This window comes from Leptonychotes weddellii, chromosome 1, assembly GCF_054177405.1.
Source record: "Leptonychotes weddellii isolate Sample4059 chromosome 1, ASM5417740v2, whole genome shotgun sequence".
In the NCBI taxonomy this organism is placed as follows: domain Eukaryota; kingdom Metazoa; phylum Chordata; class Mammalia; order Carnivora; family Phocidae; genus Leptonychotes; species Leptonychotes weddellii.
In genome coordinates this window covers 123,323,194-123,339,944 of record NC_138369.1, presented here as the reverse complement: position 1 = coordinate 123,339,944, position 16,751 = coordinate 123,323,194, and the positions used below count along the sequence as shown (strand labels likewise).

General features: G+C 37.9%; 1 protein-coding gene across 1 annotated transcript in view; it reads left to right on the top strand.

Annotated features, from left to right (window-relative positions):
- P3H2 (prolyl 3-hydroxylase 2) overlaps window positions 1-16,751 on the top strand; it is a 153,468-nt gene that overhangs the window by 122,360 nt on the left and 14,357 nt on the right. Inside the window, exons 4-8 of the mRNA XM_006740246.3 lie at window positions 5,339-5,470; window positions 7,685-7,827; window positions 8,158-8,247; window positions 9,990-10,030; window positions 11,111-11,205. Of these exons, the coding sequence (XP_006740309.3) occupies window positions 5,339-5,470; window positions 7,685-7,827; window positions 8,158-8,247; window positions 9,990-10,030; window positions 11,111-11,205 (501 nt within the window). The remainder of the gene's footprint in view (window positions 1-5,338; window positions 5,471-7,684; window positions 7,828-8,157; window positions 8,248-9,989; window positions 10,031-11,110; window positions 11,206-16,751) is intronic.

Here is a 16,751-nt window from a genome sequence, read left to right as displayed (position 1 = left end):
GAGACAATACTGTGAATACTGATTTTGAGCATATTTTTATTTTTGTTTTATTTTATGCTTAACAATATAATGTGGACCACTTCTCATGTAAGTAATACATGTAGATCTACCTTATTGTATTAAATGGTTGTGTGATGTTCCAGTATATGGGGAAAGCATAATTAATTTGAGCAGTCCCCTTACTGATGAATATTAAGGAAGTTACAGGTTTTCATTATTATAAACAATGTAGTAATGAATACTTTTGTATAGTTTTCTTCAGTTACTTAAAAGAGGATTTTGTTATCTATGAGAATTTAATATATTACAGAGTGTCATTTAAAATAGTAGGTAATGTGAATTATACATTAATTGGAGAGATTAGCTACTTAACCATTTATGGTGGGAAGCATATGAAAAACATACAAAAATAAATTATATTTATGTTAATAATATAGGTGTGAAAATAAAACTGTTAGAAGAAAATGCAAGAGGGCTGCCTGGGTGGCTCAGTTGGTAAAGGGTCTGACTGGTGATTTTGGCTCAGATCATGATCTCAGCAGGGAGTAGGTTTGAGGATTCTCTCCCCCCCTCTGCCCCTCCCCCACCCTTGCATGCACTTGTGTTCGTGCTCTCTCTCTCACTCTCTCTTTAAAATGGAGACGAACCGGGGGCGCCTGGGTGGCTCAGTCGTTAAGCGTCTGCCTTCGGCTCAGGTCATGATCCCAGGGTCCTGGGATCGAGCCCAGCATCAGGCTCCCTGCTCAGCGGGAAGCCTGCTTCTCCCTCTCCCACTCCCCCTGCTTGTGTTCCCTCTCTCGCTGTCTCTCTCTGTCAAATAAATAAATAAAATCTTAAAAAAAATAAAATAAATAAAAAATAAAAATAAAATGGAGATGAACCATGAGAGACTATGGACTCTGAGAAACAAGCTGAGGGGGTGGGGGGATGGGTTAGTCTGGTGATGGGTATTAAAGAAGGCACATACTGAATGTAGCACTGGGTGTTATACGCAAACAATGAATCATGGAACACTACATCAAAAACTAATGATGTAATGTATGGTGATTAACATAACATAATAAAAAAAAGAAAAAAAACACAGTAAAAAAATAAGTGAATAAATCTTCTAAAAAAATGAAGAAAATGCAAGAAAATATGTGTATAATGGGAGGAGAGGAAAACCAGTTCTTAGCATGACAAAAGACAAGAAATATGAGGAAAAAGATAGACTTTACATAAGATTTAAAATACAAAAAATACAGTAAATCAATCCAAATTACAAATGACAAGTGGAAAAGTTGCAAAACATTTACAGGCAAAGAGTTAATATCCATAATATTTAAGCAGAACTTGTAAATTATTGTTATTAGTAGTAATTTATTTCTGATTTATTGGTAGTCATAATAATAAGCAACATTTATATAGCAGTTTTAATATACAAAACATTTTACATATTTATATATCTTTTAATCCTCTAAACAACTTCTGGTAGGTAGATGGTATTGTTATCCACTGTCTTCTTTTTTTTTAATGAAGAATTTATACCTCAGAGCAATGTGATTAAGGTGAAGCTAGGAATCAAATCGATGCTTTTCTCAGTCTAGGGTGCATATTTTAAAGTCTACATAATTGAAAAATGGGCTAAGGATAACCTATTCAGTAATAAATGTTTAACAAATATCTGTTGAGTGCATATTGAGTTTTAAGTTATAAATTTAAAAATAAACAAAAACAAAAAACAATGTTCAACTTCACCCATAGGTGTAGAATGGCAAATTAAGGAAGTGAGTTTGCTCTCCCCAAATGCCAGTGTTTTCGGTCTCCATGAAAAGCACCCCTCACTTAGCAGTTCAAACCAAGTCCTAAAAAATTATCTTCCAATCCAACATTTCCCTTAATTCCTATTCTTCTTTGATTTGTTACCAAATGCTGATAGGTGCTACCTCCTGAGAGCATGTAAGATTCCCTGGTTCTCTCCATCCTTTTTGTTACCACCCTGGTTCAAATCCACAGTATATTTTAACAAAGCCACTGTGATAGTCTCCTAGCTGGTCCTCCAGTCCTGATGAGGTTTTACTCTGTAGGCAGACAAAACGGTCTAAAAAAAAAAAAGATAGTATGTTCACAGAACACCCCCACCCCTCGCCAAAGGCTTCCATTGCACTTGGAATAAAACCCAAGACCTTTAATAAAGACTTTCATGATTGTGCACTTGTGTATATTTTCATTCCCTCTCTATTCTTTTCCAGCAACCAACATGCTCTGGTGACCTCGAGCAAATCACTAAATGACATTTGATGAACAGTGCTCACAAAAATGCAGGGAAATAACTCTGCCAGAGGTCTAGCAAAACAAAACCTTTGGCGAAAAAGTCCTCAATAATTCAGATATTGGTATTGATTTTAGGTGAAGTAAGTTGGTTTTGGGTAATTGAGTATGTGGCAACATGGATGACAACTAGGTCATCCAACAAATTGATTTTCAATCTACTTCTTAATCTAAATTTTGAAAGATGTTTTCTAATTGTCCCCCTCAAAGACCTTAACAATTTATGACCCATATTTTTAAAACATGGAGTATTATTAATCCTTTTAATCTGAAATGTGATTGATGGATACCAATGTCAGTTTTATGCGTGTTTCACTTATCAGCTGTTAAGTATTTCTTTATACTTAATCTTTTATTTGGGAATGCTTTTTCTTTATTATAGTTTATTATCTTGTAGTTGTATAAGGATATGTGCCCTGTCTCTACCCCCTCCATCTCCTTTACACCTGCTTCTACCAATGGCCACCAAACAGCTTTGGTAAGTGTCCTACATCTGATTTAGGAAAACTAACTGACAGATTCCCCCAGAATAATATTTAGCAATTTGCTCGAGGTCACCAGAGCGTGTTGGTTGCTGAAAAATAATAGAGATCTCCTAACTAAGGATCTTAATACTTAATACAACTATCACCACAATATCCCCACTTCCAATAAAGAAAAGTGATTTAAAAAAAGTCATGGCTCCTGAAGCTCAATCAAATATTATATATTACAGAAATATGGCAAGTCTTCTTGAGAATTTGACAGATACCCAATTTATTATGAGAAGGAAATTTTAAAAAGTATTCCCACACAAGTGTCTTGGATCTCAAACTTATTAAATCACAGTAATTGCTCAATAACATTTGATATAGAAAGGAGACAAGAAATACAACTTATAAAATGTGTTATCATAACTCTGTAAATGCTTGTCTTGTTCAAAACTGTTCTAAGGGGCGTCTAGCCAGCTCAGTCAGTTAAACATCTGCCATTCAGCTCAGGTCATGATCCCAGGGTCCTGGGATCGAGCCCCATGTCTGGCTCCTTGCTCAGTAGGGATCCTGCTTCTCCTTCTCCCTCTGGTCCTCCCCCTGTTTGTGCTCTCTCTCTGTCAAATAAATAAATAAAATATTTAAAAAAAAAAACCATAAAACTGTTCTAAATTAAAAGTGAAACTGGCTTTGGGGCTCCTGGGTGGCTCAGTCGGTTAAGCATCTGCCTTCAGCTCAGGTCATGATCCCGGGGTCCTGGGATCGAGTCCCGCATCAGGCTCATTGCTCAGTGGGGAACCTGCTTCTCCCTCTGCCTGCCGCTCCCCCTGTGTGTATGCTCTCTCTCTCTCTCCCTCTCTCTGTCTATAACAAATAAATAAATAAAATTTTTAAAAATTAATGAAAAAATAAAATATGGAATGTATTTAGGAAGCCGGAATATTTGAATTTTAGAGTTTGGACGAACATTAAAAATACAAATGGCTTTTCAATGCAGTTAGTTATTACCGGCTGTGCTCGTTGAAGCCCTAAAGAATATCATTTTGTGACTCTCATTTTGTTGCTCTTTGTTTATCTTGTGTTGAAAAATACCTTCATTCAGATTTTGGGTTCTTATTGTGTGTGTTTTCCACCTCTTCCTTTTGCTTGTCATTTGGAGTTAGGAGGAGCATGTGTTAGAAGGTAAAGAGGAATGCCAATGGCCAGCTAAGTAGGAGAAAACAGTTGAAGGTTGTTGGTCGTTTTCGTAAGAAATAAAACAGCTATTTATTGGCTATTTATATAGCTACATGCTAAACAAATAAACAGAACTCTTTCTTCCCCTCCCATCTTCCACCTGCAGTTAAGAACCAATGGATTGTAAGGATTCTGTTAGCTGTGCTGCATTGGGTTGAGTTAGCCAGGTCATGCAAAAACTGGCCCATTTGCCTACACACCAGAAAACACACACGCCCTTTCTGTTGTGCTCTTGGGTCCCTCTTCAAGTCATCCAGAGGCAAGCCAAACTCTGCTTAACAGAGAACCTTTGAGAGGAGGCAGTTGTGGTAAATTAGGGTGTAAAGTCATTAAGTCATTTATCATCATTCTCAAGAAAGCCTGCTCTGCACAAGCATGAATAAAATCTTCTCTTTCTGGAGAAGACTATCTCCATCTTCCTTGTAAAAATCAAAGTTGGAGCAAAATGTAGGGTGTGTTTGCTTCTCTGGGACAGTAGCTACTTTAGTTTCCTCAGCTCATTCGTGGATAAGCGAGAGCCGAGAGCTAAAGGGAGCGTGACAGCCCTACACTTGAGAATCCTCACCTGTTTACAGTGAGAAGGATGGGGACAAAGAAAAGGGAACAAAGAGAAAGAGGCAGAATGTGTATCTAAATTCTTGGGCTTTACTCCATATCCTATTTTAGTCCTACAGTATTAGGATTTCCAATGTTCAGGGGATGGACTATTTTGTAATTGGGTAGAATAGGTTCCTGATAAATAGATGTTAATATATATATATATATATATATATATATATATATATATATATATAGTTTCAATTTCCCCTTTAGGAAAAGTTCTTGAAAATATTAACAAGGAGAAAAAGCTCCCCATATGCATGGCAGTCCTTTCTCTCAGCTGCTCCTTAGCATAACTGGGATCTGAACTTCTGATCCTGATCCAGGTCACTTCCAGCCACCCAACGTATCCAAAGGGAGGCCCCGGAATTCTTCAATAGGAAAGGCATCTATTCAGATGGGCATGGGTGGGCTGAGATGGCCTGTGTCATTTTCAGGAAATGTAGAAAAAGGGGAGCAGCAGCCAAAAGTGCTGCCTGGAGGAAAGCCCAGGGGCCACAAGGTTTGGAATCTGCTATTCAGTATTCTAGCTATCACTGGTCAGGAAGCCTTGGCAAGTCACTTTCTTCCTTTGTGAAGGTTTCTGCTCATGAAGTGAAGATAATGAGATGGTGCTAAGAGTGTGGCGAGGTGAGGAATGCCCTGTGTCACCGGGGCTCTGACCTTGAAGTCCGGACACTCCAGCAGACGGGAGGGACACACCTCTCACTCTTGTCTTCCAGATCACTATATGCAGGTGCTGGTCTGTCAGCACGAATGCGTGAGGGAGCTTGCAACTCGCCCTGGCCGCCTCTCTCCGATTGAGAACTTTCTTCCCCTGCATTATGACTACCTACAGTTTGCCTACTATCGAGGTAAAGTGTGGATCGTCCCGGAAGACCTTTGGGGAAGGGGTGTCGTTCATCATTACAGACATTGAATTTTCCTCTGCATTTCCACTTTACCACTGAGGCAATGGGGGTTTAGGGTTTTTTTTTTTTTCTCTCATTTCATATCACTGAAACTCAGGCCAAGGAGAGCAGGTGAAAACCACAAGTGGGCAAATGCTGTGATAATGTCCTGAAGGTTTTATTAGACTGACATTTTACATGATTTTTCAACTTAATTTTAAAAGGTCATATATTTACAAGTTCAAAGACCAGATATCATAAAAGCCTCCCTCTCTTGCTTTTTTCTGCAACCCAATTTCATGCCCTACAGCCCAGTTCCGATTTATATTTCTTTAAAACACACACACACACCCCAACTTATTTCACCTTCTTATACAGAGAAGGTAGCATATTATTTACACTGTTCTTTACATTGCTTTCTTCACTTAATAATATATATGAGTGGGGAAGGGGCACCTGGGTGGCGCAGTTGGTTAAACATCCGGTTCTTGATTTCTGCTCAGGTCATGATCTCAGGGTCGTGAGATCGAGCTCCACATCGGGTTCCGTGCTGGGCATTGAGCCTGCTTAAGATTCTCTCTAACAATAATAATAATTAATAATAATAATAATAATAATAATAATACATCAGGGGTGTCTGGCTGGCTCAGTCGGTAGAGCTTCTTCTCTTGATCACAGAGTTGTGGGTTCGAGCCCCATGTTGGGTGTAGAGATTACTTAAAAATAAAAGTTTGAAAAATATTTTTTTAGTAGGTTGGACCTATGAAATGACCATTTGCTTAGGTCAGTAAGGGCCAAATTTTGGCAATTTTGTATGGTTTAATTAACCTAATTGTATTGATACATGGAGATCTTCCTCATTAATTTTTCTTTACATCCACATATCATTGTACTATAATTTACTTTAAGTGTCTCCTTACTCATGGGCATAGTGTTGTTAGTCACTGTTTGGTATTTCAATCAAGGATCAAATGAGTAATATTTTATGTAAGTTAGTTCACATCCACACATGAATATCTATAGGATGAATTTCTAGAAGTAAGATTGCTGTGTGGAATCATTTATTCATTTAAAATTTTAATAGAAGTTACCCAATTTTCTACCATGTATAGTACATTTTTCATTGCTCAGCAGAATATATTGTGAAAATTTTAGATATTCCCCAATCCATTAGGTGAAAATTTTTACCTCAGTAGAGTTTTAATTTCTATTTATCTAATTGAGAAAGAGAGATTGAGCATCTTTCCTTATGTTTAAAAACAATTAATAGAATTGGGATTGCTGAAATCAGTTTTCGGTATCATGTTGTCAAACTCAGTACAAAAACAGAATTAACTCCCAAAATTCTGCTCTGCTTATCTGTATTAAATAATGTAAGTTGTCAACAAACATCTTCAGGTGGAAACTTTTAATAATTGATGCAAAACATCTAGCACCAAAGCAGACCAAAGATAGTACCTTTTAAACACCTGAAATCATGTCCTTCCTTTTGTCTGTGGCTATTTTTTTGAAATATAATTAACACAGAGTGTTATATTAGTTTCAGGTGGACAACATAACGGTTCAACAATCCTGTACATCACTTAGGGCTCATCATGATTAAGTGTAGTCACCATCTGTCACCAAACAACGTTATTACAATCTTACTGACTGTATTCCCTATGCTCTACTCTTCAGATCTGTGACTTATTTATCTTATAACAGGAAGTTTGTACTTCTAGATCCCCTTAATTTCCCCCATCCCCTCACACACCTCCCCTCTGGCAGCCATCAGTTTGTTCTCCGTATTTGAGAATCTGTTTTTATCTGTGACTATTTCTGCCTGTGCTCTTTGGCTCACCTTAGCTTCCCTCTTATTCATGCTTAATGCTGACCTCCTACAGACATGTTGAAGCATTGCTTAAAAATCCTCTAGATGGGGGACGCCTGGGTTGCTCAGTCAGTTAAGCATCCACCTTTGGCTCAAGTCATGTTCCCAGGGTCCTGGGATCGAGCCCCACATCAGGCTCCCTGCTCATCAAGAAGCCTGCTTCTCCCTCTCCCTCTGCCTGCCGCTTCCCCTACTTGTGCTCTCTCTCTCTCTCAAATAAATAAATAAATCTTTAAAAAAATCAATTAAAAAAAATCCCCTAGATGGACCTAGCCTGACTCTAATACTACAGCTCCTTGGTCTTTCAGTTGGTGAATATGTGAAAGCCTTGGAGTGTGCCAAGGCCTATCTTCTCCTCCATCCAGATGATGAGGATGTCCTAGACAATATGGATTACTATGAGAGTCTCCTGGATGATACCAGTGACCCAGCATCCATTGAGGCCAGAGAGGTGAGACCAAGGTCCTGAGAAGAAACTGCATTCTGCTAGATGCTCTGGGCAGAATTGGTAAAAATGTAGAACTGCTCTTAAAGTTATCTAGCCATTGAGTCAAGGTTCTAGAATGCAGTTCTTTTGTACTTAAATTATTAATGCCAGAAGCATATTTTTTTCCTACATGAGAACTTGTGAAAATCTGTTGAGATGGAGACTTTTTTGCAGCAGTGAATATTTTTTAGCTCATTTGTCACTGTCTATTGAAAAATATTTCCACTTGAACATTTATCATATTTCTTAACTGTTATTTAAATATAAATTTTCATTCATTTTTTTTTCCTCTAGGATTTGGCAATGTTCGTGAAGCGTCATAAAATGGAATCAGAACTAATAAAATCAGCTGCAGAGGGTCTGGGATTTTCATACATGGAACCGGTAAGAGCAAAGATGGAAGAGGAAATGTATTTTAAAAGAATACTCAGTGGACTTCATATTTATGATTTTATTTCCCAGCTTGATTTATTGAAGATTCTTTTTTTTTTGAAATTCCGTTTGCCAATTTTATTTATTTATTATTTTTTAAAACTTTTTAATTATGTTTAGTTGGCCAACATATAGTTTACTGAAGATTATCTCCTGCCTTGTATTAACAAAACCCGGGGAGGTGGAGGTGGATATTTACTCAATATATGATAAACATTAAAAGACTTTAATATATCTCCATATCACTGAGATCCAAAGTCAAAAGCAAATATATCTGGGGAGAAGAGAAGTGTTTTGTACCTGATGCATTTGCCTCAGGATTGTTTTATGTCTTAAATTCTGGATACAACATTTTGTATTTCTCTTACATGTTTTAAAAACTAAAAAGACTTCATACAAAACAAAATCAGTCTCAATTGTACTATTTATCATGCTGACTTTTCTCCACTTGTCTGTGTAGATTTTTAGTCGTTCTTCATATGAAGACACACCTTTTGCCCAACTAGTACTATGGTATAGATAGATTTCTATTCTGATTTTTATTTAAGGTATCATAAGCAATTTCTACCTTTTTACAGCTTTTAAAATGATTTTTAGCTAGATATATAGAATTGTTGTGCAATAAATAAATTAACTCTTTTCTTGACACTGAATATTTGATTTGTTTCTGATTTTTTCTACCATATTTAATGCATGAAGCATTTCCCTCTGTATTGAACTATGCCCTTTGAATAAATTACCAGGAATGGGATTATTCTGCCATCAAAGGATATTAGAAGTTCTAAAGTTCTTGAAATTGCTTTTCTAAGGCAGTTTTCGGATACCTTCAGTGAAGGTTCTAGAAATGCATAAAAGTACCAGTTGACAATAAACATCTCAGCAATGAGAAATAACATTAAAAAATCATTCATATTTCTTATGTACAAAATGGTATATCATTGTTGTTTTAATTTGTATTCCTTTGATGACCAACAAAAATAAACTTTTCACATGTTGTCATTAATTACTTTTCCTGTGATTTGAATTATCTGGACCTGCCTTTTTTTCATTTATCTGTTAGTTAACTATGTAAGTTCTTCATATATGCACATGTGATATGTTTATAAAAAGCACTACTTGTAATGTATCCTATTTGTAACATTTTTTTCATTTCTGTCTTAGTTATGTCATGTTTTTATTGGCATATTTTAAAAATTAGGATAATTTTTAAATATACTAATTCTTAATAACATTTCTAATATGCTTATACCCATCCCTACTTATTATTTTTTAAATTGCATTCTCCCAGGAGACTTCAGAAAAAGTTACTTTATGATCCTACACAGATGATTAATCAAGCTGGACTTTTTTGTTTGTTTTATTCAAAAACATAAGGGAGTTGGACTGAATGATCTTTTAAGTGTCTTCCTGACACTAAACTCCAAATCATTTCTTGGACAAAAAATATAAATACTTAAGCTAATTCCATGCTATTTTTAAAAACCCATTTGTGCATCATTTCTTCTTTGCCAAAATCGCATTGGCTTTAGCTCTTCTTTTTATTAATTAAAAAAATATTGTATCTTGATACAGTATGCAAGTTTCCTAATGTTTTCAGTCTTTTGAGTGTTTTAAATGTATATTTTCTTTCTGTGCATTATGTTTTAGTGACAAAGCTACTGAGTTGTTTTTTTTTTTTTTTTAATTTAAAACAGAATTATTGGATCCGATATGGAGGACGACAGGATGAGAATCGGTGAGTTCTTCATTCAGAATACAATCCGTTCCGTTTACTTTTAATGAGAAGAAATACTTAGAGTCATACCCACTATAAGGACCTTAGCTCTATGAGATAGGTAAAAATACATAGTTAAATGAGTTCCACACTGGGAATTAGGAGCTCAGCCTTCTGGTCCCAGCTCTTCGTATATACTTCTGTGTGACCTTGAGTGCTTTGTCATCCTTTCCAATCTTACATTTTTCCTCCAAGTAAGGGGTTGGATCAGGTGATCTATGAAGGTGACACATTCTGTGGACTCTGTTTTTGATTAGAATAGAGCTTAGTTTTTTCTTGTTAATGCTGAATTCCCTTACTACATTTGAAAGCAGGAAGCTCAAAGAGTTTCACTGCAAGCTAAAATATCAGGTGTCATTAACTCAATCAGAAATGAAAAGACCTCATTTTTTAAAATGATAGAAGTAAAAAATCAATTTGCATGTTATGAGCAGTTCGAGGAATCATAGAATGTTGGAGTTACACGTTTGAGCTGACCTGGTCTAGGCTGTACATTTTCAAATTCAGAAATTGAGGTTCTGACAAGGCAAAGGACTCTTTTAGAGTGTCACCACAAGGGACTGGTGGATTCCTATTCAAAATCCTATGGTCTTTCACTAGGCATTAAGGCCTCAACCCCGGGTGGCCTAAATTTATTACAACAGATCCAAGAGTGGACATGCACAGTTGGATTTGTTCACTCTGTGTGCATTGAAAGGATATCATGCTGTGATTTGTATGTTTGCCAAGTTTGAAACTTGTGTCTTCTTTCTTGGAATAGTAAAGAACCACTACCCGAGGTCATGGGTTATTTCAGTTCAATCATTGTTTGGGATGCACTCTATGCTCAAGACAAAAATACAACACTGAGCATTATAAAGATGCACATGATAATTTTTTTCTGCTCTTTGGAGACTTAATTTCTAATCTCAAGGGGGTAAAGTTATGGATACAATTAACTGTAAAAAAAGGTGCTAAGAAGACTACCTGAGTAAGGTGTCCTTTGTCTTTGAATATCCTCATTCAGTGGGAAATTCCATTTCAACTGTTTTTAATGGGCAGGGTCCCTTCAGGAGTGAACGTGGAAGGGGCAGAAGTTCATGGACTGTCAATGGGGAAAAAGTCATCACCCAAGATAGATCGAGACTTAAGAGAGGGTAAGTATCTGTGCACTTTTACTTAAAGGAGGGAAAAGAGGAGGTGGGAGTTGGCTACTTGTTATTTAAATTAAGGAAGAGCCCACTTTCTCTGGAAACTAAAGAACAAGATTAAGTAACAACGTTTCATAACGTTCTGAAAGCAAGGCTTAAAAACAATATCTCAGATTTGTATATCATCGCCTTTGGTTTCCAACAAAAGTACTTTCAAATTCGCTCCCTCATCTGTTTCCCACAAGAGTCCTGTGAACCAGGCAGGGACTGAATGATCAGTTGAGTACCTGAGGCTTGGAGAGGTCATGGGGCTTCTGTCACCTAGTGAGTGAGTGCTAGCTAGTGCAGAATAGATTGCACATCAGAGGAACTTGAAGAGACAGGTCACATGGATATTAGATGAGTTCATCTACAGTGCCTGAGGCACATATATCTGAGCAGGACTCTGAGGGATCAGTAGAATTTAAGTTGAATTGACAGAGGTGTGGAGGGACCCATTTTAGTGGTTAAAACAATGGAACAAAGGCACAGAGATGGAGAGAGCAGAACATGATATACTTATGTCAGATCAAAATTCACAGAAACGTATGTCGAATGTTGTCAAAAGTAGTTTCTAAATACAGCTAAACGTTGTAATAATAAATTATTAGCAGTGGTGGTACTAACTCAGTAGTGATTCTTAACAATTATTATGGTATCTGTATATTTTATAATTCCTCAGGCAAATCTACACACACTCCATTTGAATACTGGAATGTGAGACAAGTGCCCCCACTTCACAGGCAAGAAAACTGAGGCTCACAGAGATATAGTGACATGTCCAGTGTCTCATAGCTCATAACGGGTAGAGCAGGCATTCGAACCCAGGCTTTTGAATCCAGATCCCATTTTCTCTTACTCACCTGGAGATGGAACATAAAAGTGTCTAGAGATCCAAAATGTATCCTTTATTGATTAAATAACAGCAAGATAAGAAGGTTTTAGAAACCTGCGTTGAGAAGGAGTACAGTACTCCTTTCCCCCACAAGAGAGTGTGTCAGCACATTCCTCCAGCTGATATGAAAACTTCTGGTTCTCTACAGCTCTCACATTTCCCAGCCCTTTCCTTCCTCAGCTTCCAAGTCAGTTTGAGGCAGTGAACAGGATAAAATGCTCATCTAATCTGACCTGGACCCCAGTTTGTAGCCACAAAGCCCAAGCTGTTTTACAAAGGCCAGAAAGTTTCATGGTCAGCCAGAGTTCGTGTTGCTTTTTTTTTTTTTTTTTTAAGATTTTATTTATTTATTTGACAGAGAGAGACACAGTGAGAAAAGGAACACAAGCAGGGGGGAGTGGGAAAGGAGAAGTCCCCCGATGTGGGACTCGATCCCAGGACCCTGGGACCATGACCTGAGCCAAAGGCAGTTGCTTAATGACTGAGCCACCCAGGTGCCCCTTGTGTTGCTTTTTAAGCTGATCAATCACCCAGGAAGTACATGCCAATAAGCCAGCACTTTGCTGTAAAGGTTTGGGAAACTCCAGGATGGTTGCCAAGCGTCAAAGCTTCTTTTTTTTTTTTTTTTTTCCTGGCTCCCTGGGACTCTGATATACAGCAGCTGACTAAGAAGACTAATACGAAGAATAGAGTAGGAGACTATACAGTATGGGGAGAGGCCGTGATTGGCTGGTCTACCAAAGTTTATCATTTCTATAGAATTTGCTTAGTTAAATGGGTGACTGCATCTTAGGATTTTCTCTGGAAACCACTGGAAAGCCTTCTGTGGAGTCACTAGAGATCTGAATAGTTTCTAAATTAAAAACAGTGGTAGACAGAGGCCAAGTTCCCAACCAGAAAACACTTTCTTATCTTAGTCTGGCTGAAAGCAGATGTCAGGGAGGCAAGAAAGGATGCATGCTTCACAGAGTAGAATATATTTCAGCTTTTGTCCTCTTTCACAAAGGGATTGTCATCTACTCTGGTTACCTAACAGTAATTAGTAGTATTCACACTGGACGGCTCAGAAGCATTACGGGAGTGACCCAAGACCACGTCCCAGATGGACTCCAATCCACGGAATAAGCATATCATCAAACTAAAAACACCCATCACTTATCCATTCTCTTTTCAACCGCCAGTTTCCAAAGGTCCTGCTCCATAATCATCCCAGTCAGTATAGTAGAAATCACATTGAACTTGGAATCAGGAATCTGAGTTTCCAGGATTGGTTAGTCTGATGTACTTGGCGTGATGGACACCTAGAGACTTGAGGTCTCTGGGCTCTGTGAGCCTCAGCTGTAAAAGAAGGACAGCGACCTATTGCTGAGGAACAGTGTGAAAAGTCTTCTGTAGACCATTATGGGCTGTGCTCACATAAGGACTTGTTACTTAGCACATGCCTGTTGTGACTTGTGTCACCCTGTAATATTTATAGTAAAATGCCCCTTCTTGCCAGGTGAGCCACAGGCGGTGAGCACAAAGGAGTATTTTCCTAGACGATTCCTCTTTATTGCAACTGGAGAGTCCGAGCCAGGCACATACTTTATGAATGAGAGAAGAATTAAGTTGTTTAGCTAAATCTCCTTGAGCTGTGGTTAGAAGTTGGCCGAAGCCATCAAATCAGGCCCCAGGAACCACAACTTATTGGACTACAGTTTTATTTTTATTTTAATGTTTTCCTCTGTCTGGTGTGCTACTAGTCATTTGTAGGCTGGTAGAGGTGAGTGTTTCAATGGCAGGGTTTGTTTTTCCTTCTTCTTCTTCTTCTTCTTTTTTTCTTTTGGTTAGTGGGTGGGTAGTTGGCTGTGGTTTGTGAAATGCATGTGTGGGAAACCTCTGTATAAAAGTCTATGCTCCGTGGTGATTGTGTTAACTACATGAAAGGCAGGTTTCTAGAAGATTCTGCCTGAAGCTGTGAGTGGGTAGGTAGTTAAGGCTCATGTTGCACTCCGTCCCTTCCCCTGATCTTAGTACGTTCCATGTGGTGTGACTGGAGGAATTGGCAATATTCCAGTAGTCTTTTTTAAAATATACTCCTTTATGCTTATTAAGAAACCTCACTCAGAACTTAACCCAATAGACCAGGCATATGTTACATAATACTAAATAATCAACATAGTAATAGCAAATACTTATACAGAACTTAAGAACGGTAGGCATTTTTCTAAATGTTTTAGTTGTAGTAACTGTTAAAGTTGTCTTTTGAAAATAGGGTAATTATATTTAAAGTTCATATACTCTCAAGAGAGGAAAGGAAAAAATATGACATAGTAGAAACCAACCCAGTTCACTAAACCCTTGGTCTGTCATCCATTTCTATTTGACTTTTATATTAAAAAATTGCTTTTCAGTGAACCAACAAGTATCTTGTCTTTCTTGTTGAAAGAACATCTCTTTTACTTTTCTAAGTGGGAATGGAATATGCAGTTTACTTTTCCATATATTTGAGAAACTGCCTTAATTTGGCTATGGTTCTTAATCAGCTATATAGATTAGGGCAACTTTTCCCAAATAACCTGTGTTTTATGTTAAGAGGTCCTGTTGGGGAGAGGGTGAGTCTACTGTTTTTTTATTGCTACCAAAAAAAAAAGGGAGCACAAATGTAGCAGCTTACAATAACATACATTCACTATCACCCAGTTTCTGGGGGTCAAGAATTTGGGGGTAGCTTGGTGGGGTCCCTTGCTTCAGGGTCTGTGACAGGCTTCCCTCAAATTGTTGATCAGGGCTGAGGTCTCTTCTAAGGCTTGACTGAGGAACTATCTTCTTCCAAGCTCAGATGATAGAATTTGGTTCCTAAAGTCTTAGTGGACAGTGGTCCTCAGTTCCTAGTTGATCGTTGGCTGGAGGAGGCCTCATTCCTTGCTGCATGAGTCTGTCTAATGCAGCAACATATTGCAATGCAAGCTGAGAAGGCAATAGACTGAGTCTGCTAGCAAGATGGAGGTGGCAATCTCATGTAATACAATCACAGAAGTCATATCCCATCACCTTTGCCATATTCTATTGTTGGAAGCAAATTCCAAGCCCCATTCACACTTGAGGAAAGCAAATTATGCAAGCCCATGAATCCCAGGAGGCAGTGATCATTAGGGGGTCATTTTAGAGTCTCTCTGTCATAGGAAGGAAGGAAGGAAGGAAGGAAGGAAGGAAGGAAGGAAAGGAGGGAGGGAGGAAGGGAGGTTGGTTTTATGCTCGATTAAGGGTGAGAACTGCTTTATACTGTCTCAATACTCAGGATATTCTTAATGCCTATTTACATATTAAAAGTCCTAAGAAGTCCTCTTAAATTTTGTGTAACCTAGTAGTTCCCAAACACATTTGATCAAGAAACTCTTTTTTCATCAAAAACTTTCTGTGGAATAAAGACTGAGAAACATTGAATTGTGTATGTGTGTGTGTGTATTTTTTTTCTATTCATCCAAAAGATTGGTACTGAAACTATACCTTGTGGTTATATTCCTGGAATCCAAGAAATTCTGTATTTATAGATTTTGATGACAATCTAAAAAAAAAATTAATAGGGGTAACTAGTGGGTCATGTAAATAACCACCTGATAGTCAAGTCCCACCATGAGATTTCACACCACGGTGGGTGAGGCTACTATCTTGTTGGCACCAGTTAGTGATACTTCGGGAGCTGAAGACTAACAAGAAACGAAGTCGAACAAACTTATAAATAATGTATCAGGAGCAGATAAAGGCCCAAATTTATCATGGTACACTATGACTTCATAGTAATTTCAGTAGAGAAAAGTTGCAGTGCAATGAGTCATTACACACCAGAAATACTATAAAGAATGCTGGCTCAAAAGAATCTGGGCCAGATCAGTGAGTAGAACATTCATGTGGAATGTAGCTTTTTGGTTTCTGCAAAATAACATTAACCATTTCATTAATATTAACTCAAATTTAGTTTTATGGTCTTGCTTTTATTTAATCTTGTAAATTGCTTTTGGTATTAGAGTTATATGAAACTCTAAAGATAAATAAATACAGTGCTCATAGTTTTTTTTTTTTTTAAAGATTTTATTTATTTATTTATTTGAGAGAGAGAATGAGAGAGAGCACATGAGAGGGGGGAGGGTCAGAGGGAGAAGCAGACTCCCTGCCGAGCAGGGAGCCCGATGCGGGACTCGATCCCGGGACTCCAGGATCATGACCTGAGCCGAAGGCAGTCGCTTAACCAACTGAGCCACCCAGGCGCCCAGTGCTCATAGTTTTATAATTGCGAGTATGGAAATAAAATTGTGATAAAGTAATGTGTCTGCACTGCCTCTCCTTAGGGAGCTTTTCCTTTAACAGATAACCATCTATTATTAAAGATTGGGAAACACTGTCTCTTTATCTTAATAGTCCACTAATTGTGGGCTGTAGTGAATCTTCCATCTTAACTAGACTATTAATAAACTTGATGCTGTTCCTTAGTTTCACTAATTCGTTTTAAAGAACTAGAGGGGACATCGATTTCAGTTGGTTTCTTCCTTCTTCACCAATGTGTTTTAGGCCAGTGTGTTGGGGACCATTGCTTGACTGGGGGAAGAAGGGAGCAGCTGAGCCCTCCCACTGCCTCCCT